General features: G+C 47.0%; 1 protein-coding gene across 2 annotated transcripts in view; it reads right to left on the bottom strand.

Annotated features, from left to right (window-relative positions):
- The window catches only part of Rasa3 (RAS p21 protein activator 3), a 111,825-nt gene that overhangs the window by 46,225 nt on the left and 41,402 nt on the right, over positions 1-24,198 (bottom strand). For both annotated transcript variants that reach the window (XM_085844165.1, XM_085844166.1), the window contains exon 2: positions 16,607-16,724. In XM_085844165.1, the coding sequence (XP_085700291.1) occupies positions 16,607-16,724 (118 nt within the window). The remainder of the gene's footprint in view (positions 1-16,606; positions 16,725-24,198) is intronic.

Here is a 24,198-nt window from a genome sequence, read left to right as displayed (position 1 = left end):
CTCCTTCCCCCACAAACCTGCCTGTCCCTGGTTCCTGTATGGGGGACCCAGCCCCATAGCTGACTCCCACTGTTCCCAAGGCTCATTAGCCCCCTCGTGAGTCACCCCACAGCTGTGGCAGCCCTGCAAATGGAAACTTAAAAATAAACCGACATCCTAATTAAAGGGGCAGAAAGCCAGAGGGCTTTGTCACTAAACAAACTTCCCATTGTTCTGGGCTAGGAAAAACTTGCTCACGACACTAGGAAGAGGACACCAGACGCGGAGAAGTGCTTAGGAAACCCATGGATGACTTCAGCATACACACACACACACACACACACACACACACGCCTAACTTGAACTTAAATGTGATTCCAAATCCATGCTCTGCCGTGGCTGAGCTCCAACATGGGAAGGGTTACTGTTCAAGAGGGTACCAAAGCAGTGTACCACTGTCAGAGAAGGCGGCAGGAGAGCACACGCAGGGAGGACCATTGGCACCCATGTACCTACCACCTGCTCACCACTGCATACAAAATGAACTCAGAACACATCGCACACCAAACCTAATGGCTAGAACTACAAGCTTCTCCCAAGTCCACAGGGACAAAGCTGTGACTTGGACCTAGGTAGAGATTTCTTAGCTATGATATCAGAAACAAGACTGCTTTAAAAAAAACTTGGTTAACTCAGACCATCAAAATGTAAAACATGAATTTAAGATGCCTGTGCTAGGACTGGGCAGATGGCTCCGGGTTTAGAAGTTCCTGCTGTTCTTCCAGAGTGTCAGCTCTCAGTAGCTACACTGGGCAGCTCACAACTGCCTACCAGTCCAGCTCCAGAGGATCCAACACCCTTTTCTGGTCTCTTTGGGCACCTGCATGCACACGCACTCGCGCACATACACAATAGATAAATAAAAATAAGTCTTTGAAAACTTTGCACTTTAAAATATGTATTGGGTATAAAACCTAAGAAGAAGGAAAACCAAAATTTGGATGCTTCAGTGCTTCTTAGAAGGGGGAACAAAATACAGGAGGAAATACGGAGACAAAGTGTGGATCAGAGACTGAAGGAAAGGCCATCCTGAGACTGCCTGCCTCACCTGGGGATCCATCTCATATACAGCCACCAAACCCAGATGCTATTGTGGAAGCCGGGAAGTGCTTGCTGATGGAGCTCTGCCAGAGGCAGATGCTCAAAGGCAACCATTGGACTGAGCTCCGGGGTCCCCAATGGAGGAGTTGGAGAAGGGTCTGAAGGAGCTGAGGGGATTTTCAGTCTCATGGAGGGAGCAATGTGTCAACAGACCAGACCCCCCCACCAAAGCTCCCGGGGACTGGACCACCAACCAAAGAAGACACATGGAGGGGCCCATGGCTCTGGCCGAATATGTGGCAGAGGATGGCCTTGTTGGTCATCAGTGGGAGGAGAGGCCCTTGGGCCTGAGGGTGTTCGATGCCCCAGTGTAGGGGAATGCCAGGGTAGGAAGACAGGAGTGAGTGAGTGGGTGGGCAAGTGGGTGGGTGAACACTCTCATAGAGGCAGGGGGAGGGGGCATGGGATAGGAGGGTTGCAAAGGGGAGACCTGGAAAGGAGAAAACATTTGAAATGTAAATAGAGAAAAATATCCAATAAAAATAAAATAAAATACATAAGAGAGTAGAAATGAGAGCCTACAGAAGAAAATATCTGTAACTCGGTTGCTGGACGATGGGCTTGTATCCACAAGAGGAACACTGCATGTCACTTAAGCCAAATGGCCAAGAAGCACACAAGAAGTGCCAAGCACCATTAGCTGTTATGATCTGAATGTGTGGTGTCTCCCCACAGGTGCTTGTGTTTGAACACTTGATTCCCAGTTGGCAGGCGGTGCTACTTTGAGACTATTTCCTAGCTAGCAAAAGTGAGTTCCTGAAGGTGGGCCTTGGAGTGATGCCTCTTTCTAGTTGTGGACTGGGCTCTCTGCTTCTTGATCTGCAGGACGGTGAGAAACGGTGACTGCTTCTATCTGTATTCTGTCACAGTGATGAGACCATGGTGGGGAAATGCAAATTCAAGCAGGAGATGCAGGTGAGCCTTCCAGCCTGGCCTCTGGGTGGGACGGCATTGCTTGCTTGGTCCACGAGCCTGGGCTCAGAGGAGCTCAGCACACCTGCCTTCTCAGGCCAGGGCTGTGGACACACGCCTCCGTTTGTAAGTAGCACTACAGTATAACCTGCCAGAAAGTTACATAAGAAACTACCTCTCTGCGATAAAAACAAAATCCTCAAAGTGAAAATCTAAGAGACTGACGCTGCTTTGAGCGTTTCGGGTAGCGAGAAGTATTAAAGACAACAAGCGATGTCATTGTATGGTAGCAGGGTGCCCAAGTACTTCCGTCCAGAGTTTCTTAGGTTAACGATGCTTTATAAGGAAATTGTACTCAGCCCCTGCATTCATGTGAGCCTTTGGTTCTCCTGTGGGTGCCAGACACAAATACAAGGAAGCAAGGCCCTGTGTGAATCTCCACTCCTCAGCCTCCGTGCTCATGAGACTTAACTCTTGAAACCAATGGAGAAGGAACCTCCAGGTCAGGAGGCCGAGTGTGCTCTCGTGCACTCGCGTGTGTGTATGGATGTGTGTGTGTGTGTGTATGTTTGCATAAGTGAGAGCAATCCTATGTGTGTACCTCTGGGTGTAGTGTGTATGCACATGCCTGTGGGTGCAGGTGTGTGGGGGGGTGTGTTACACCAACAGACACATGCTTGTGGACACAGATGTGTGCAGACGTGTATGAGTACACATGAATACATATGTATGCGACTACGTACTTGTACTCTGGGCACGGCTGGGTGTCTACCTACATGCATCTATGAGCCCATGAAGTACATGCAGGAGCCACAGACTTGCATGTCTCCCCACAATGCACTGCCCTTGTAGTGTGGAGTGAGGCCTGTCTGCCTCCACATGAAGCCACAGATGCTGGAAAATAATGGGATTTAAAAAAAAAAAAAAAAAAAAAAAAACAAGACACCTCTTCATTTCTGTCTATGACGGTTCCAAGATGCGTCACTGTGGAAACGGCCCATGTTTCATAGGCTTAGGTCCAACAACAGAAAACTATCATCCATCCAGAGACTCAAAGAACAGTGCACAGAGTGAGAACAGCCCAGACAGTCACTTGGTCACCCACTAGAAAACCTTAACAGCCACAAGAGCTACTACATGGCTTTGTTTAATAGCCAAGCGTAAAACATTCGTCTGTCTGTCTTGTTTTTAAGTATGAAATAGCTCCTCTGATTACACCCCAGGGATTGATGCTGAAGTGACTATTTGGGTTAAGACTCTTGAATATCTAATCCCCCAGATCATCAGACATTTCTGTCCCTTTTAGGAGGCCTGTGGGGAAGTCCTCTGAGACCGACCTGCAGTGCAATCCTTGGTCACAGCAAATCTTGCCACATCTAAGGTCCCATTGTAACCCACCTACTGCGAGGTTCAGAAGATCTGTTACCTAGCTCCCCATTACAAGAGCAAATCTCTGAGATGACCAATTTACAAAGAGAAAGGGATTATTTTGGCTCAGGGTTTTGCAGATTCCAGGCCATGATTGTTTGGCCCGTTGTCCTGGGGTGATGTGAGACACATCATGGCAGGGACATGTGTCAGAGCAAACATTTACTTCATGTCAGGAAAGCAAAAGGGAGAAACAGAAAAGAACCGGGGTCTCATGATCACACTAGGCTGCTCACACTGGGCTGTTCACACTGAGATGCTCACACTGGGCTGCTCACACTGGGCTGTTCACACTGGGCTGCTCACATGGGGCTGCTCACACTGGGCTACTCAACACTGGGCTGCTCACACTGGGCTGTTCACACTGAGATGCTCACACTGGGCTGCTCACACTGGGCTGTTCACACTGGGCTGCTCACATGGGGCTGCTCACACTGGGCTACTCAACATTGGGCTGCTCACACTGGGCTGCTCACCCGGGGCATGCTTGCAATGACCTAAGGACGCCCAGTAGGCCCAGTACAGCTGACAGTGGGCATTTTGTCTCACATCTTTCTGTAATTTTTTTCTAGTAAGGTCAATCATCACAAATGTTTTTCTTCTCTTATTTCATGCAATATGTTTTTAGTTAGGGTGGGATTTTGGTTGTTTGTTTGTATGGGACAGGGTCTTACAATGTAGCCCAGGTTGGCCTGGAGCTCACTTTTGTAGCCACAGATCGGGGCTTGAATTCACAGTGATCCTCCTGCCTTAGTGTTCTGAGCATTAGGATTATAGGTCTGTGCTACCATGCTTGATGTTCTCCCATTCTGTATAACTTTTAAAGTTATATTTACTTCCTGTGAGGTGGGACAATGGGAGGTGAGGGAAGGATTTTGCTAATAAAGGGACCTACTGTGTGCAGGCTAATTCTTATGAACCTGAATCAAAAAGTAAACACATACACACACACACACACACACTCACAGAGAGAGAGAGAGAGAGAGAGAGAGAGAGAGAGAGAATCTAAGTCCATATCTGAGGGGAATGGAGCCCACATGGAGAGGTATTCCTGCTGCAGAGCCTGGAGGGAGGGGCTCTTTGCCTAGCAGCTGCCCATGGAGCTTTGAGGTTTGAGCACTGCTGAAGGGAAGAGACCAAGGGAGGTTGACCTGGCAGAGCTGGTGTTTGTTTTCACAGGAGGCAAGGGTTTCAGAGAGAGACAGATCCCACATCCTGAATATAATACCCTCGGCTTTCCTTCTTTAAAGACAGTTTGGGCTGGGTTTTGCTTTAATATTTATTTTTTGTATGTTCATGTATATGCATATGTGTATGTGTATGTCCATGTATATGCATATGTGTATGTGTATGTACATGTATATGTACATGTGCATGCGCACGTGTATATCCATGTATATGTGCATGTACATGTATATGTATATGTGCACATATGTGCATGTATATATGTGTCATGGTGAGCATATGGAGATTAATGGACAACCTGGCGTCAGTCCAGGAATCAAACTTAGGTCATCAGGCTTGGTGGTCAGCACCTTTACTCCCTCCCTACTCACAGGTCACTCGGGGTTTTAGACCCATGACGTCTTTGTGAAGAATAAGAAAGGAAACCAAAACCAGCAAGCCTCCCCACTCCCTATCACCCTGCCCTGTGGTCTCAGCCCAGTGAGAACCCAGCAGGAGTGGATTTCACTGAACATGGAGGCTTGCAGAGCAATAGGGACCCCGATCTGTGGCTAACAAGCACCTTCAAGGCACAAGCAAATGCTGCAGATACAAGAGTTTCTCAGGACCAAGGGACGGCAGGACGTGGGGGTCAGCGGGTCAAGTTGCAGTGAGTTGCTCATTCCCTGGGGTATGCATGGCAGAATTCCCGCTCATGCCTGGCCACTGGGGCAGGGCAATGAGGTAGATGAGACTCCAGGGCCGTGAGTCAGCTCTTAGAAACACAGTGCTCACAGTGATATCTAGCCATGGTATTGCTGTGAGCATTACTAAGTAGACCCAGGCCCTGAGCCACATCTAATCATTAGGACTGCTACAAACCAGTGTTGCTATCCACATGCCAGATGGGAAATATAAACGAGGGAGAGTAAATGGGAAAATAAATACACATATAAATGGGAAACATAAATGCAGCCAACTGCCCACCTCCTTTGCGCCCCAGCCTGGCAATGTATTCACAAACTGGACTCCCAGCCACTCTCTTGTGCAACAATCAACTTGAGATTTCCAAAACATCTGGATTGAGTGTTCCTGGAACTCCATGTACTGCAGACTCATTCCTATTATGAAGTATTAAGAAGAATGCAATCTTCTTTAAAAAAAAAAAAAAAAAAAAAAAAGGGGCTGGCGAGATGGCTCAGTGGGTAAGAGCACCCGACTGCTCTTCCGAAGGTCCAGAGTTCTAATCCCAGCAACCACATGGTGGCTCACAACCATCCGTAACGAGATCTGGCGCCCTCTTCTGGAGTGTCTGAAGACAGCTACAGTGTACTTACATATAATAATAAATAAATAAATCTTTAAAAAAAAAAAAAAAAAAGAAGAATGCAATCTAACTATGGTGTTTAGATGCGGGGCCTTTTGGCTATGATCAGGAATGGATAAAAAATGATGGGTATTGTGACTTTTGCCTGTAATCCCTGCTACTTGGGGGGTTATCAGTACCAGGCCAACCTGGGCTACATAGCAAGGCAATGACAAAGGTTAGAAGGTTGGGAGGAAGGAAGGAGAGAAGGAAGGAAGGAAGGAAGGAAGGTAGGTAGGTAGGTTGGTTAGATAAGGCCATGATAGAGCCCTGGCTAGAGGCACAGACCACACACATGGATTCCCACATATATACCACGCACCATTTGTCCCATCATGACACCTCTGCTGCCTGGGGACACTACCCACTCTTTACAGTCCACCCCAGGTAGGTCAGATAGTCTGTAAAAGCAACTGACATGCTGCTAACACTAAGTCTCAAGTGGTTCCAGTTGTTACATTTAGAATTCAGTTCCTGGCTGCTCAATAGCCACATGTGACCTGTGGCCACCAGATTCAACAGAGAGCGTAGAAGCCATGGGCACACAGGAGAGCCCACTGCCTTGTCCCTTCAGGTGAGCACCTGAGAAAGCTCTCAGGCTCATCTGTGGAGCAGGAAACGGAGGCTCGCTTGGGCTACTGGTGGGATGAACTGTGCGTTAGACGTGGCCCAACACCACAACCCTGCCTCTGCTCCACAAACAGAGAACCAGTGGACATGAGCTTACCAGCTATAAATCCTGCAGTAAGTTTCCTGTCACAGAGCATGGCCCTCAATTCTTTGGTCTTTGCCAAAGGTGGTGTGAGACCTGCACCAGCGCTCTCCTCAGCGAGTGCTGGATATCTCTGAGAGAAACACAGAGGCCTCTGCATGTAGCATGCCACAGTCACTGGGCACAAGAAAGGTGGCCCAGTCTCAGCTCTGGCTGAGAGGCAGATCACAGTGTGGGGAGCAGGGACTCTAGGCTGAATGATAGGGACTGAAGCCAAACTGGGCCAGATGCAACCCTCAGGCCTCACAGGTCAGCAAACCCACTCTTCAAAGTCAGCACTTAGCCAGGAAAGCATTTTTGGGGGGTGACAAATTGATTCACGATATGCAAATTTATGTGCAAATTTGTAGAATTCCCATGTTTCACTCCTTTATATACTCTGAATTTGGGGGCACTTCTGAAAACAGGAGACATTCATAGGAACAAATATTTCCTTCCATTTTTAATAAACATTAAAAACTATCATTTTTTTAAAATGAGAAATAAAGATAAATTAAAAATAAAATTTAAAAAAGGATGAAAATCTACTGAGGATACACTGTTAAAAACATGTAAATAAAGAAAATATCTAATAAAAAAAACATTTCTTTCTAAGGCCTGGTCTATTATGGTAGTGCATGCTTTTAATCTTAGCACTCAGGAGATAGAGGCAGGTGAACACCAGATGAGGAGACGTCCACAGCTGAGAGGCCTGGGGAGCCAGACAGCGTGAGGCATAAGGTGACAGTGACAGAACCACCTTTTGGAAAAGTGACTGTGGAGATGGCTGGACAAGCCTCCAAAGCCACAGAGTTACAATTTTAAAACACTGAGTGATATGGAATGCTGTCAATTACATATGTCAATAAAACTACTTTTAGAACAAAAATACAGCCACATGTCAGACAACTGGAAGCTAGAATTAACATTCTGGGGTAAGCCCTCCTAGAACACTTTGCCTTAAATATATTCAGACAAAACATGGAAATGGTTACAGGTGGGTCTTAAAGGGAAAGTGGGAACTCTGTCCACATTCTGACACAGCTCACTTTTCCTTAGCACCCAATTTTCCTTAGCCTATAGCCAGTTTCAGGAGAAGCAAACACACCACCAGTGGCCAAGTGTCCCCTGGCCACCGACACAACCACCAGATTCCCTTACCACTAGCTTTCCCCAACGTTCACAACAAGAAGCAGTGTCGCAGTGGACACTCAGTAGATCGGATTGTTGGTGCAGGATGCTCTAAAGCTCTGGAGGCCGAGAGCATGAGCTGGCTCACACCTCACGAAGCCAGCTCACCCCAACCCAGTTAAGAGTCTGCTCACACAGTAGTGTGGCTCTGACCCTGCACATATTCATCTCCGAACATCGAAAATAAATCTGCTCAATTGATAGTAGTTAAAAAGAAATTAAGAGACTATTTAATTTAAAATGTTTAAGTTACAGATGCATTTGAGATGCCTCTGTGGATTTATGAGTGGCTAATGTGAGACGCTCCACCCCCAGCTCTGAACAGCTTCATCAACAGGACCTCTTATGTCCGGAGCCATGGCTGCCCCAACTGTAATAACGTAGTGCCTATGACAGAGACCTGCAGGAGTGCTCCCAGCAAGGACCTCCGGGTGAGGCAGAGACACCCAGGCTGTGATGAGCTGTTGCATGCTAAGTTTCCTCCTGGGTCAGATGTTAAGGACCAGGCTAGGAGCAGGAAGAACTAGGCATGCAGCTCCAGGACCAATCCACCCTGTGCACTGGATTCTCCCATCAATGGGAGTCAGCTTGTGTCCCTTCCTGGGCATCAGAGTTTAAAACAGATTTTCAAAGGAAAAAGGAAGCAGGCTAAACCCGGGGAAGGATGGTCTTCTAGCACCCCCTCCCACAGCCTCCCCGTGGACAAAGCCTCCTTTCTGTGTCCCTCAAAGGGGCCCACAGTGAGAGTGCTTCCCTTCCCAGGCACTGCTTAGCCACAGTTGTGTCCACACAGGCTGCCTTTGTCCAGGCCACAGCCAGTGGCAGGAGAGGCATGGACTGCAAGCCAGGAAGCCCCCATTCCAGCCCAAGGGCTCCAGAAACCTCTTTCCCAATAAAGAAAAGACCCCCAGGGAAGGGCTGGGCCCCTCTCTCTTCTCTTGCTGTTTGACAAGAAGAAATTAATCTAGCCGGCAACTTCTGCCCCGAGGCCACCAGAATGACAGACACACTGTCTTTTTACCTCATCAAAAAGGATGAAGCCAGAGCTCAAAGGAGTTTCACAGAATCAAGGAACTTTCATCAAGAAAAAGAAAAACTGACAAGGGGCCATTATTTCTCAGTGCGGCCTCTGGCAGGAACCGTCTCAAAACTCCTCCTTTCCCTAATTTCTCCTTCCCCACTTTCTCCCCAGCCCCTCCTCCATGAGCCCTCTGAATCTTTTCTCTCACAGGCCCCCCAGCCTCCCCCTCCTATCCCCATGCCCATAGGACTGGGCACAGGGTGCACAGAAGCCTCGCCGGGACCTGCAGAGAAACCACCAAGTCCTCCTTGAGTCATTTCCCGACATCGATGCCGCCCCACCCCATCCCAGCTGTTTGCTGCTTGCCGTGTGCACCTCGTGACAAGCGACACTGGTCATGTGAAATGATAGAGCTGGGTCCCCAGTGCCCTGCCTGGAGCAAGTTCCTGGACCTATTTCCCAACCTCTGATGGGGAGCTTGGGATGGGGACTTGAGAGGAGGGGCAGGACTGTGAGGAAGAGTAAAGGAATCAGCATCTCCACAGGCCTGGCCTCATGTCCCAGTCTGAGGAGGCCAGTCTCCAAGAGGACCTAGGGCAGAAGCCATGTGACTCTCAGGCTCTAAGCTGGTGGTAGCCCCAAGGGCTGGAAACAGCTCTCTATGAAGACTCCAGGCTGTGTTCAGCTATGAAATAGGCACTGGGCTAATCACTAATTAAAAGCTACGTTAAACTTTCATTAAAGCCAACAGTATATCCAGTGTCCCCAGCTGTGGGGCACAGAAGGGTCCTGTGAGGGCAGCAGTCAGTTCCAGGAAGACCTGAGGTAACAGAGGGGCTCAGGTCCGAGGGAAGCCTCTCTGTTTCCCCCCAAATCTACCTCTTAAGTCCCCTGAACTGGGATTCTTAAAGCTCCTGGGAACTGGCATCAAAGGTGCCAGGATGACAGGGAATTCACTGGTGCTGAGCCTGACAAACTGGGGAACTGCTACCAGAACAGTCCAGAGAGAAAGGGGAGTGAGAGCGCCAGAGACAGAACACCAACTACGATGTCATCCAGTAAGAAATGGAAAACCCTCACTGGGGGTTCTCAGACCATTCACACATCCGCAGAGGATTCTGGGAACAGAGTAACCCTGAGGCCAGGTCATGGAGCTTTTCTATACCAGGCTAACTTCCTGCCTGGCGCCTGACACCCCAGGGTTTTGGCAGGAAGCCTGCAGCACACTGGCTGCAGGGTACCTACATGTAGTCAAGACACGGGGCTGGGATTGTTTATCTTGAAACTCTGGCACACAGATCTGCTCATTTTCAAACTAAACACAGACCTGGTGAGAAGAACAGATGGGGTGGCTCACGACTCATGGCATGAGGCCGGAGGATGGGAAATGTGAGCTGGGTTCCTGCCCGGACCTGTCTTCTAGGACTGGGAAGCACGTGCCACCTGTGTCACCTGCAGTCTTGGGCATCAGGCAGGTATTGGGATAAAGCAAGCCTCTCGTTCCCATGCCTTTTTTCTTAGACTCCCCTGGTGCCCGCATAAGCCACAAGTCCATGGGAACTTGATGCTGTCACAACACAATTCCTAGGAAAACCCACAAAGTCAGACACCAGGCCAGCTGTGGGACTGAAATGTTTCAAGCCAATGACATAAGGAGCGGACAAGGGCATAGGAGGGAACTGCAGTCCTTGGAGATGCTCTCCACAGTTTTCCAAAAGAACAGGGGTGCCCAGGACAGAGAAAGGGGGGTCAGTGTTGGGTCCATCTCCCCACAGTTCCTCCCTGCAGCTTCCTGGGGACCAGGAGGTCCCCATCAGCGACACATGCTGATCAGTGACACACGCTGATCAGTGACACATGCTGTTGAGCCTCAACATGGCCTGGATGACTAGAAAGAGGAGTGTGGGAGCTGCTCAGAGAGTTTGTGACACAGAAACAAACTGATGTTCCCAGTCAGCTGCTGTCCACGGTGCAGAAGGAACCCCACATTTTGACACAGGTGTGCTCCTGGCTAGGAAAATGTGCCTACAGGAGTTGGGGACAAACTAGCCAAAAGTGTTGTAGATTGGGTGGCCACACCCACATGGGAATGCACAGTGGCCTTCTGAGGTGTTAAAGGCCCACCCTGGGCCTGGAGAATTCCCTTGAGGTCATTATAAAGGCAGGGAATTCTTAGGCTCTGTCTAAAAGACCCAAGAACTTCCAAGTGGGCCAGACCCTTGGAGAGATGGCACAGCCAAAATTGTGGAAAGGCACCAGTCGTTTCATGGCTCTCACGAATAATTAATTGGCTTTTTAAAGAGAGTAACTCCCTTCAGGATACCACAGACCTAAACCATTTCAAGATCAAGAAAAACAGTCACTTCCTTAACACAGGATAGTGTTTATGTGCACAACCCTTCTCCACAATCAAGAAGACCCAGAAGCGGGAAGGCACGGCTGGCAAAGGCCTTCCTACGCCGGGTGCAACCCTGTCTCCCACTCTCCAGAGTCTCCATGAGCATCTGCTGTTACTGTCACCAAGACTTCTGGGTCACAGATCCCTGCTACTCAGTAGCCTTTCTTAACTTCCTGGCACCCCACCCTGGACACCTCACCCCTACAGCCAGAGCTGCCGGCACTATAGCTACAACTGTAACTGCCCTGAGTAGCTACTGCTCCCAGCCAGTGCTTCCAGCTGTAGACCAACTCCAGGAAGGTACCCCTCCTGGCAGAATTTTCTTGTGGCTTTGAGAGGGCTCGTCCTTTTGAAATGGCTGTTCTGTGTGACAGCAACGCACTCCTTTACTGCTCCGACAGTAACTCCCTCTACAAGCCCCTCCTTCCTTCTAGTTATTTCTTTCTGGTGCAGAGCATTCTGGGAATTTTCAAAGTGGCAGCCCTGAGCTGCCTTCAGATATGGCCCTGGGCTGCTCTTCAGCCATTCAGACTTGGGTCCTGAGCACTTAAGTAAATGAGAGGGGAGGTAGTGGGTATTCTCATGGAGAAGACTTGCCTAGGTCAGGAGGGAGGAAGGGTTGTGTGGAGGTCTGCATAAGAATGGCTCCCATGGACTCAAAAGTTTGAGTGCCTAGTCACCAGCGAGTGAGGCTGTTTGAGAAGGATTAGGAGGTGTGGCCTCCTTAGAGGAAATGTGTCACTGGGTTTTGAGGTTTCAAAAGCACCCCTCCCTCTTCCTCTCCTCCTCCCCCTTCCCCTCCCCCTCCCTCTCCTTCTCTCTCCCCCTCTGCCTGCTGCCTGTGGACTTCCCACCATGATAGTAATAGACAAACCCTCTGAAACTATAAATGCTATCTGTTAGCGGAGTCGCCTTGGTCGCGTGTCTCTTCCTTCACAGCAATAAAGCAGTAACTAAGACCTTTTGTTTACAGGATGAGGACATAACCAGGTGGGACATAACCTTCGACAATGTTACTCTCATTAGGGAGGGCTTGGAGGGAGGGTGCAGCGGGGTGTCGGCATCACTGGCTCAGTCGTGTGAGCATGAACTGATGGTTCTGCGGCTCACCCCAGCCCTGCCAGGCTGTGTGTGCACAGTCAGAACACTCTTCCATGTGTTCCTGTTCAGACTTGCAGTTATGTGAGTCTTCAGTTCCTGCAACAACGCTGCTGCCAAATCTATATCTAATCTACAGGGTGATGCTGATGCTGGAGGGCACTGGGAAGCCATGAAGGATCTGTTCCTTCAGATGGATGCCAGGAAAACTGTTCGTTGGTCTGTGGGGCCGCAGCCATGCTATAGGAAGGGTGGGAGCTAGCTATAGGTCTCAGTCTGGACCGGTGGGCCCTACTTGCTCTGCTCCGGCTACTCAGCACCATCTCAGGGGCCACTGGATCTGCCCCTCCTCCCATCTCTTGCCTCACATCAGCTGCTGGGTCCCGCCCCCTCCAACAAGGCCGTGCCAGAACCAGAGTAGGTACTGAGGCCTTTCAGGTCTGGCTGCTGTGTTCCCCAGTGAGCTGGGCCCCGGTTGTAAGCGCCAGCCCCCACTTCTCTAAACTGCTTGCACTTCCCATTTCCTCCAATTTCAAACTTCAGTTTCCTCTTCAGCGATGTCTACAAGCAACTTAATTCATTCACCAAATTGTCCACTGAGGTTGTCACACTATTCATTCCAACAGATGCTACTTTAAAAAAAAAATGTCCTTCCTAGCCTTCTGTCCTCCTGCAGTGTGTCCCCATCTGTCACCCTGACTCCGTAGTTTTATCACTCCAGCCATCCCTTCATACACACACACACACACACACACACACACACACACACACCCGCAAGCAGGCTTGCTTTGTACACCTGGCCCCCTTAGCTCGCACTCCTTGGATCTTTATTTAGGGAAGTTCTTTCAGACTGACAGAGATGACTGGTTTTGCTTTGGTGGGCACATCATTGCCCTCCACATGGTGGATGCTGACCCAATGCTGACCTAGATCACATGACTGTGGCTTTCAGACCACAGATGGGGACACAGCATCAGGTCGAGCAGCACACGAGCAGCACCTGCTACAGCTCACTTCTTCCAAAAGCTACTGTCATACATATGTGGCCCAGTGCGGGGCTTCGGGTGCCAGTCTGAAGGCCTGCTAATGTAAGGAGGACTGCTCGGCTACACGTGAAGTAGCCACACAGACCCATACCTGAAGCTCCTGCCAGTTCTGCCTGTGCTCTCTTCTGGGACTACCAATTTGAACAACAAATAGAGACAGGAGCCACCCCTCAGCTGGCATATTCCATCAGCCGCCTAAAGCAGGATGGGAAGGGAAAAGAGCCCCTCACCCCAGAGTCTGACTGAAGTCTCTCACTAGATGAGAACCAAAAGTTCCAGGATCATTAAAACTTTGCAAAAAGAGAGACGATATTTCTTTCTTATAGAGATATCTCAAATAAGAACATTTGCATAGTGACAAACTTTGAGTAGAAAGGGCACCACCAAGTAAATTTACCAGTGAATTGGGACTGTAGGGGCACACAGTCACATTAAAAATCTTATCAGGAAAACAGGGTGCAAGGACTTACTGGATACATCAGACCATGGAAGGATGCAAGCCCCTCCCACGAAGGTGAGAACGCCAAGCATGGTGGTGACCCCAGGAGCAATCACCTGACCCCTGGTGCGCATCAAGCACTGAGAGACTTTCTAATCTCCCCAGGAACTCTGTCTTGGCTTGATCACCACTGGTGATATGGCCTACTAGGACTGCTGTCCATCTGTCCACCAGTCTGGGCCTGCACAGTCCATCTGTCCCCACGTCCACTCACCTGGACTAGGCACTCCCTTCTTGTCACCTCATTCCTGAGGCTCAAATCTGATCTTGCAGCCTGACTCTCCTCCAGCCCTCTGAGCTTCACCCTGGCTTGTTATTATACCGATAAAGAGTTATTTTTACTTTTTATCAGTTTCACTGTTCTCAAGACTTTTGAAATCCCATGAGCTCTGCTGCAGTGTAGATACATATGTGCATACATACGTGTATGCATGCATACCTACATATTTATATATGCTGAGTGATTTGTAATGAGTAATCTCAGAGTTAATATTAGTTATTGAGATTATAATAAAAGAATCTGTGTTCACCTCTATCAGGGCTAAGTGGAACTATATAGTAAATTGTTGTCACCAAAACCTGTCTGAATTTATTACTTCTCTTACGTTGTATACGTCCCTGAAGTAGCATCTTCAGGACACAACCTTTTGAGATGCGACTGTAGAAGCCACCAAAAACACACATTGCAAAGCCACTCTGACACGACTCTCTTGGGAAGCCTACACTACAGGTAGGAACATGTTACCCTTTCCCCAAGTATGTCTCTGTCAACGTCAGCACTGACACATAAGTTAAAACCCCCTTCTTTCTACTAAGTTCTAATCCTGCTTCATACTGATTCGCCTGAGAATTCTACAACAAAGTCAAAAGTCCCTCCTTGACCCACGTAGAAGTCTCTGAAAAGGTTTTCTTAGGCGACTGGAAAAAGTAGGGCACTGTTTCCAGCCCCTACCCAACTGCTACTGACACCTAAGATAGGAAATCAACTAAGAAAGCCAGTCAGGACCAGAAAGATGGCTGGGGCGGGGGGATGGGGGGGGGCAGGGAAGAACTTTCCCCAAACCTCACCATTTGAGTTCAAAACTGGGTCCCACAGAGTGGAAGGGGAAAACCAGTCCCCACCAGTTGTCCTCTGACCACCATTCATTCATTCACCCCGCCACAGGTGACGGGAGGGTAACACAACACCATTTTTTTCTAGAGAAAAAATTACCATCCCAGAATCAATTTCACCAACCTCACAAGCATTCTTCAGCAGAATTGTCTCCTGACAGTATTTTTCAGGGTTTATTTTTGTTTTTTTCTTTACAAAAAAAAATCTAAAGTGTGCATAAATAACAACACAAACAGCTGTAACCATGGGACCTCGGCAGGGTGGCTTCAAGGCAGACAGAATGGATACGCCATCCACCTCCCTTGGGGCAGGCAACATTAGTGGTTTTCCAAAAATTCAACTCATTAAGTCATCAAGACACGCTGTTTGCTGCCACTAAGCAAGGATATAATTCGTCTGCTAAAAATGCTCTTAAAATCAGAGCAGTGTTTTGAGACCACACAACCCATAATTCTAAACCCAAAAGGTGGAGTCCCTGGCTCCAGATTGTCTCCTTTGATCTTGAAGAACCGCAAGGGAGGCTGGCACGCCTGCCTTGATGATATTCTTGGCTCCCTTACTAGCTCCAACAGTAACTACACAGCCTCCTTGCTATTTCTACACTTACGCTCAGATCACTGCTGAAGGCTCTACAGTGTCACTTCCTGTCCCCACATGCTCCTAGACACAGCTCAGACTCTCCTTAGACTGGGAGCTTATTGGCAAAGCAAGGTCTGAGCCCCAGGATGCTGGGGCAGATATCCACACTAACAATTCATGCTAAAGGCAAAAGCTCTTGTCCTGGACCTCAAGCACACGAGTTACAGGTCCTGTTATATTCTCATTCTCCTTGGCTGACCCTCCCTTGCTCAAAATGTGCCAATAAAGGCTTTCTGGACCTTTCTCCTCAGTTAACAGCTCTGTGTACCAAGCATGCGTCTCTTAAACTTTTAAAAAGAAACACGGTGCAGGAAGAGGAAGCTTTCACATATTTCCTCCCTTAAAATTCTCACTTGAACTCTTAATGCAGACTTTTTAAGAAATGAGAACTTTGCAGATATGGATGTTTTGCCTACACAGATGCAGTGCATGCCTAGTTCCCGCAGAGGCCAGAAAAGGGGGCATTCCCTGGAACTGAAGGTGAGGATGGTGGTGAGCCACTTTGTGGGTAATGAAACCCAAGACCTCTGCAGAAACAGCGACAGCTCCTAACTGCTTAGTCATCTCTCCAGCCTCATTTTCAAGCTTTCCCAAGAAGTTCTTCTCAGGTCCGGGGGGGGGGGGGGTAGGGGGAAGATGTGGGTTCAAGAGTTTCTCATACTTCAGTGCCCTGGAGAGCAGGAACATCAGGCCAGAGATGCCTACTATAGCCCGAATCCAGTGGGTACTTCTTCACATGAAAACCTCACATGGGCAGCCTGGCACTCAGAATCAAATAAATAAATAAAAGTAAAAATCAATTAAGTAAGAATCTAATAAAAAGGAGAAATGGACATTACCAGAGTGACTTCTCGACAATTTTGGTCCGGAAAACCTCCTCCTGGTCCAGGTTCACAGTGCAGTAGCAGTCCCTCATCTTGTTTGGCCCCGGGTAGGAAGGAAGATTCTTGGCTTCACCTAAAGAGTCAATGAGACACGGACCAGCTTAGCACAGATTGTTCAACACACACACACACACACACACACACACACACACACACACACACACATATATGTAGTCACATATACTGTAAAGCTACCACACAACAGTCAGCACCGCCGTCACCCGTCACTTCACAAGCAGACCTGTGCCTTCACCTTGCACACTCACTCGCTCTTTGTGTGGTTTGGTCTTCTGAAAAGTCAAAACATTGTTTAGAATCATGTTTGTCACACATCTATCTTCCTCTAGAGCAAATGAGGGGAACACACCACCCCAAGTCTGCCTTTCCCCTTGGTGTATCCAGGCACCATTGCGGAACAAGAATCCCTGCCTTAGGATGGAAGACTGTTGTGTGTGTGTTTTCCCACATTGGTCCCTTCCATTTATAAAAACGTTAATCAAGGTAAAAGGCCCACAGAATGCAGTGCCGTAGCCATCTCAAAGCATAGAATATAGGGTAAGCTATATTCTATACTATATAGAATATAGGTGCGCCAATGCCTCCACCCACCATGGTCCCCTTTATCTCATGTTGGACATCTTCCCCTTTCAGCAGGGCCTGCCACGCCTCCCTCCTGTGTCTCCTGCACCTCCCAGCTCCCAGCATTCTACTTCCTGTCTGTGTTGCTGAGGCTCTGCCTCTGACAGCTCTAGCAGCTGCCCCTGTGAAACTATGAGTATCTTCTTTGACTACCTTACTTCACTTAGCCTGCATCCACACTGCAGGATGCTGTGGCACAGATGCAAATGTCCCCAAAGACTCATATAGGACACAGGGTTGGTCCCTGGGGTGGCACTACTGGGAAACAGTGTAGCCTTTAGGGATGGGAGGCTTTGGATAGGTTTTGAGATTGTGCCCTTGAAGGGTTGTGGGACTCTGGTCTGCCCTCTCTCTTTTGCTTCCTGGCCATGAGATGAGCAGTAAGTGTCACCAGTGTCATGGCCATCTCCCCAGAGTCCTAAAGCCACGGATCCGCGCGGTCTCAACCTGTAATCTCCAAGACTGCAGAGCAATTTATGATTTTCTTTCTTTCAAGGCTAAATACCAACCCATGTTTGCACAGAAAACATTTTGTCCATTCGTGTGTTAAGTGGCTCTTTATGTTTAATTGTTTCATTATGGCCAAGATAGCTGTAACCACAAGGAGTCATTTTTCATTCACAATATTAAACTATAAACTCCAACTATGATTTGCCAGTTGGGAAAAAGTCTAGAAGGAGAAGCCTGCTATGGCCCCTGCTTCCCTACCTCGGGCCCTTCTTCCTCTGAGAAGCCCTACAAAAGTTCTGAATGTGTTTGGAGATTGCAGGAGATTCTGAGACAGCCAGTGCCAGCATGCACTGCAGAACATTCTTGTCATCCTGCAGCTCTCTGCCCACAGATAAGTCTAGGCTTTTTTCCAAACACACCCATTAGTTCTTGGGTCAGAAGCACAGAACAGCTCTAGACATGGCGCAGTCTAAGGGTGAACAACACGAGTAGGAGCTTCCATCCTAGACACTGGCACCCATCTAAGCGCAGCCAGGTGAAGAAATACCTCTGAAACCCCCTTGCCTTCTAAAACTGTCTGAGTTGTACTGGTTCTAAAGGAACCTGGCACCAGATGTCCACGTACGGCAGTTCACTGGAATAGAGAGAGACAGGACACCATTCCATCACATCAACATAAGAGAAGAAGGGAGGTTGAAGATTCAGTTTCCAAGGTTCTACTGTTGCATAGCAATTTCTTATAAGTTTAAAGCTTCCATCCTGGAAAGATGCTCCTTAAGACTCATGAAATAAACTAACTCAAAGTCTCAGGAAGTCCCTGAAACTTACCAGAATTACACAGTCCCTACCAAGTCTCCCAAGATTATTTAAATAGCCAGGTCTGCTTAAAAGAGGTCTCCAGTTGTTGAACTGCCAGTCCTGCAAAAATCTTCAGGTTTCTTGCTTTTGTGAGTTGTCACCCACGCTTGGGTGGGTTTTGTCGGCTCAGCTGCTTTGAGTTGTTCCTGCTCTTGTACATAACTCCTCATCTATACTCCTGTAAGTAACCCCAGGAAACTTAAGTTGGATTTTGGTGATATCAGTGCCAGTTAGCTATTAGGTGAATAAATATTTGTTCATGTCTTCCCTGGAGCAGTGCTAAAAACAGCCAGCAAAACATGAAGTTACACAATGGCACCTTTCAATACCACTTTATGTTGGTATTGACAAGCAACACAATCAGCTAAGCCACAGCAAAGCTCTACACTCAAGGCTGGGTCGGACAGCACCAGTCTTACCCTCCTCAAATTTTATCCTCCTCAGCTTTTCTGAGAAAAAGAATTCAACTAGAAATATACCAACTTACAAAATGGTCAACTAAAAAGTCCATAGAGCATCTAGCTCACTTTTAAACTTTTCATTAAGGTTGTTCTCTGAGACATGAAATGAAGAAGGTTAGCAAGAGTTTTTTTCTAACAAGCAATATTTTTTATATTGCATTTTCTTTCTGATGACCTATATCAATACATGTTATCTCTTGGAGCTGCCCACAGGTCTTAACATGCATGAAGCTGTTTCAACAGTGGGTGGATAGAGTCTATTTGGTGCCTCAGTTACCTCTTCCCTGAGAAGACAAGACACTGTGCTCTAAATCTGACCAGTTCAAAGATCTTGGAGTTTTTTCATGTGGGTCTGTGGGGGAGCTTCACTCTAGTAGGTGAATACTCTACCACTAACCTCCATTCCTAGATTTTTTTTTTTGAGATAGAGTCTTGCTAAGTAAGTTGTGCATGCTAGCCTTGAGTTTGTGATCATCCACTTTAGCCTCCTGAGTAGCTTGGATTCCAGTTCTTCACCACCAAGCCCAATGAACCCTGGAGTTAAAGGCCCACTGTGGAATCAATTATGGACAATAGTGGTTCAGAGAAAAACCATAAGGAATATTTCTTGCAGTCACCCTCACCCAAGAAACACAGCTTTCCCAGAATGTCCACTTCTTCATGGGTAGACTCAAGACATGGCCAACATGTTTGAGGTAACACTGAGCCCAGCCTCCACACTTCAGGAGACCAAGCTCTGCTGGCTTCCCAAGACATGGTGGCCTTAGACTACATACATCATCCATGGGGCCCACAAGGAATTCACAGGCAAGAACAAGGTTCACAGCTTCTACGCTGAGCTAAGCTACAAGTACCCTTCTGAGTCTACAGTACCTTCTTCATCTCCTGCCAAACTACATAGGTTTCTTTTCCTTTCTAAAAAAATAGCGTATATTTGTTGTGCATGGCATTGGTTTTCATAAAGACAATTTATATATATATAAATTATATGTATATAATTTATATGTATATGATATTCATCCCAGTTTTACCCTTTCTCCTTAGTGCTCCCTTCTGCTCTTCCCATTAGTCTTATTTAATCTCTCAATCTACCTTCTGTTTTTATCACACACACACACACACACACACACACACACACACACACAGAATCCTCGCAGGGCCAGGCATGGTGGCACAAGCCTTTAGTCTCAGCACCCACCTAGCATTCAGGAGGCAGCAATCTCTGTAAGTACAAGGCCAGCCAGGTCAGCATAGCTACAGGACAGCTGAAACTACACAGTCTACCTGGTCTCAGATTAAAAATAAAGTAAAATAAAATATACTGTTGGACCCACAAATAAGAGAAAAGGTGGTAGTTGTGGAGGTTTGGATAAGAATGACCCACAGGCTCAGAGACTTGAATGCTCATTTATCAGGGAGTGGCACTGTTTGAAAGGATTAGGCGATGTGTCCTTGTTGGAAGAAGTGTGTCACTCGGGGCAGGATTTGAGGTCTCAAAAGCTCAAGCCAGGGCCTTTCTCTCTCTCCTGCTGCCCATGGATCTGATGTAGAAATCTCAGCTACTTCTGCCTGCATGACACCATGATTCCTGCCATGATGGTAATGGACTGAACCTCTGACTCTGAGCTAGCCCCAATTAAATGTTTTCCTTTATTGGAGTTGCTGTGGTCATTGTGTCAGCAACCGAACACTGACTAAGACAGCATCCATCTTTCTGTCTGTCTTACTTAATGTGAAGGTCTCCATCTTCCAGCACCTGATGGAAGTTCACTCTTCTTTAAGGCTGAATAAAATCCCACTGTGCATACATGCAATCTCTTTATCCATTCACTGCTGATGGACCTTCAGGCTGAGCCCATGACTTGACAGTTAAGGACAGTGCTGCAATGAACCTGGATGTGAGCAGGGCATCCCTGCAGTGTGACCCATGATCCTTTAGTTAAATGCTCAGGAGTGGGACAGCTGCATCACAGGATGGTTCTCATTTTAGTTTGTTGGGGGAAACTCCACAAAGCCTGGACAAACCTTTATGCCCATCGCCAGTGATAAGGGTTCCTTTTCCTCCGTGTCCCGGACAGAATTTGCTTGTCTGAGTGACAGGCAGTCTGACTGTGGTAGAGTGAAGTATCAACGTGGTTTTGGTTTGTTTCCCTGATGGCTGGGGGACATCTCTTCATGTTTACTAGTCATTAGTACTGGGCGGTTTGAGAGCCGTGTGCTCACTTCTTCATTAGCCCATTAGTTTGCTGGACTGTTTGGTTTTCTGGTGTGTGTTTTTAATTCATTATACATCCTAAATATTAATCTTTTATCAGATCTCTATCCTATGGAGATTTTTATTTCCTATTCTGATAGCTGACTCTTCTTTTGATAATTGTTTTGCTGTGCAGATGCTCTTTAATTTCACACAACTCCATTTATCAATTTTTGGCATTACTTAACAAGCCATCGTAGTCCTTCTCAGGAAGCCTCTGGCTATGCCTGGATCTTAAAGTGGTTTCCTATAACAGCTGTTAAGCTGTAGATTTTCAGTTCTTATGTGATCACCTTTGGCCCATTTGGTTTTGTTTTTTGTTTTTTTGTTTTTTGTTTTTTTAACAGGATGAGAGATCTACCTTCATTCTTCTATACCTAGAGATTTCCAGTTTTCCTGGCACGGTTGGTGAAGAGCTGTCTTTTTTATAATATATATCTTTGGCACCTTTGCCATTTTTTTCTAGTTCTGGTTAATATTGTCATTGGGAATTTTAAGAGAGTTTTAACTCTGTGTGTGTGTGTGTGTGTTTACACACATGTGGCTGAACGAATCTGTGTGCACAAATGTAGTGGCCAGAAGAAGGTATCTTATTCTCTCAGAGCTGGAGGCATAGGCATGTAAGGGACAGCCATGGGTGATAGGATCTGACCTTTGGTCCCCCATCATCAAACAGCAAATCTCTGAACTGCTGAGTCAGCTTCCCAGTCCCTCGCTGGCATTTCAATGGGGATTGAATTGAGTCTATAGGTTCCTTTTGGCAATACAGCCATTCTTCACAATGTTAATTCTGCTAATCCATGAGCACGGGAGGCCGGCCCTTGTATCTTGTGTCTTCTTTAACTTTGTTCATTAGTGTCTTTAAGGGTTTTGTTGTAAAGACCTTTTACCCGTGGTCAAGCTCATCCCTCGGCATTTGCAATGCTATTGTGAATAGGACTGCCTTTTACATTTCCTTCTTAGCATATATGTTATCATTATGTAGAAGGGCTACTGATTTTTGCGTGTTAATTTTGTGATCTTTACCCTACTGGAAGTGTTCACCAGTTCCAAGAGCTCAGCGGAGTCTTTTCTGTTCTTCTGTACAGGATCACATTGTTTGCAAATAGAGATAAATTTTGTTTCCCATTGTAATCCCTTGTACCCTTTCTCTTGTCTTATTACACTAGCTGAGACATGGGAGATACACTGACGAGAGTGGAGCGAGTGAATGCCCCTGCCTTGTTGCCCATTTCAGTGTAACTGCTTTGAGGTCTCCTGTTTAGTAAAATGTTTATATGGGCTTATAACAAAGAGCCTTTACTATACTGTCTTTCTACTCTTTGTTTAAGGTTTTTCATCAAGAAGGAATGTTGGACTTTATCAAGGATCTTTTCTGTATCTATTGATAAAGTCATACCATTTTTTTCTTTGTGACAGTTAATGTGATATATATGTGTCGATTTATTAGATATTTTCTTCATTTACATTTCAAATGCTATCCCGAAAGTCTCCTATACCCTCCCTCCGCCCTGTTCCCCTATCCACTCACTCCCACTTCTTGGCCCTGGCATTCCCCTGTACTGAAGCATATAAAGTTTGCAAGACCAAGGGGCCTCTCTTCCCAATCATGGCCGACTAGGCCATCTTCTGCTACATATGCAGCTAGAGACACAAGCTCTGGGCGTACTGGTTAGTTCATATTGTTATTCCACCTATAGGGTTGCAGACCCCTTCAGCTCTTGGGTACTTTCTTTAGCTCCTACATTGGGGGCCCTGTGTTCCATCCTGTAGATGACTGTGAACATCCACTTCTCTTGTGAGACTTGCACTGGCATAGTCTCACAAGAGACAGCTATATCAGAGTCCTTTCAGCAAAATCTTGCTGGTGTATGCAATAGTGTCTGTGTTTGGTGACTGATTATGGGATGGACCCCCAGGTGGGGCAGTCTCTGGATGGTCCATCCTTTCGTCTTAGCTCCAAACTTTGTCTTTGCAACTCCTTCCATGGATATTTAATTCCCTATTCTAGGGAGGAAGGAAGTATCCACGAGTTGGTCTTCTTTCTTGATTTTCTTGTGTTTTGGAAGTTGTATCTTGGATATTCTAGGTTTCTGGGCTAATATCCACTTATCAGTGAGTGCATATTAAGTGAGTTCTTTTGTGATTGGGTTACCTCACTCAGGATGATATCCTCCAGATACATTGTCCAAGAATTTCATAAATCCATTGTTTTCAATGCTGAGTAGTACTCCATTGTGTAAATGTACCACATTTTCTGTATCCATTCCTCTGTTGAGGGACATCTGGGTTCTTTCCAGCTTCTGGCTATTATAAATAGGGCTGCTATGAACATAGTGGAGCATGTGTCCTTATTACCAGTTGGAACATCGCCTGGGTATATGTCCAGGAGATGGTATTGCTGGATCTACTGGTAGTACTATGTCCAGTTTTCTGAGGAACCTTGAGACTGATTTCCAGAGTGGTTGTACCAGCTTGCAATGCCACCAGCAATGGAGGAGTGTTGCTCTTTCTCCACATCCTCGCCAGCATCTGCTGTCACCTGAATTTTTGATCCTAGCCATTCTGACTGGTGTGAGGTGGAATCTCAGGGTTGTTTTGATTTGCATTTCCCTGATGATTAAGGATGTTGAACATTTTTTCAAGTGCTTCTCAGCCCTTTGGTATTCCTCAGTTGAGAATTCTTTCCTTAGCTCTGTACCCCATTTTAATGGGGTTATTTGAATTTCTGGAGTCCAGCTTCTTGAGCTCTTTGTATATATTGGATATTAGTTCCCTATCAGATTTAGGATTGGTAAAAATCCTTTCCCAATCTGTTGGTGGCCTTTTTGTCTTATTGACAGTGTCTTTTGCCTTACAGAAGCTTTGCAATTTTATGAGGTCCC

The sequence above is a fragment of the Mus caroli genome, unplaced genomic scaffold, assembly GCF_978045245.1.
Source record: "Mus caroli unplaced genomic scaffold, Mus_caroli_1 scaffold_10, whole genome shotgun sequence".
Taxonomy (NCBI): domain Eukaryota; kingdom Metazoa; phylum Chordata; class Mammalia; order Rodentia; family Muridae; genus Mus; species Mus caroli.
Note: the sequence above shows the minus strand (reverse complement) of the source record. Positions and strands in the feature narration are given on the sequence as shown.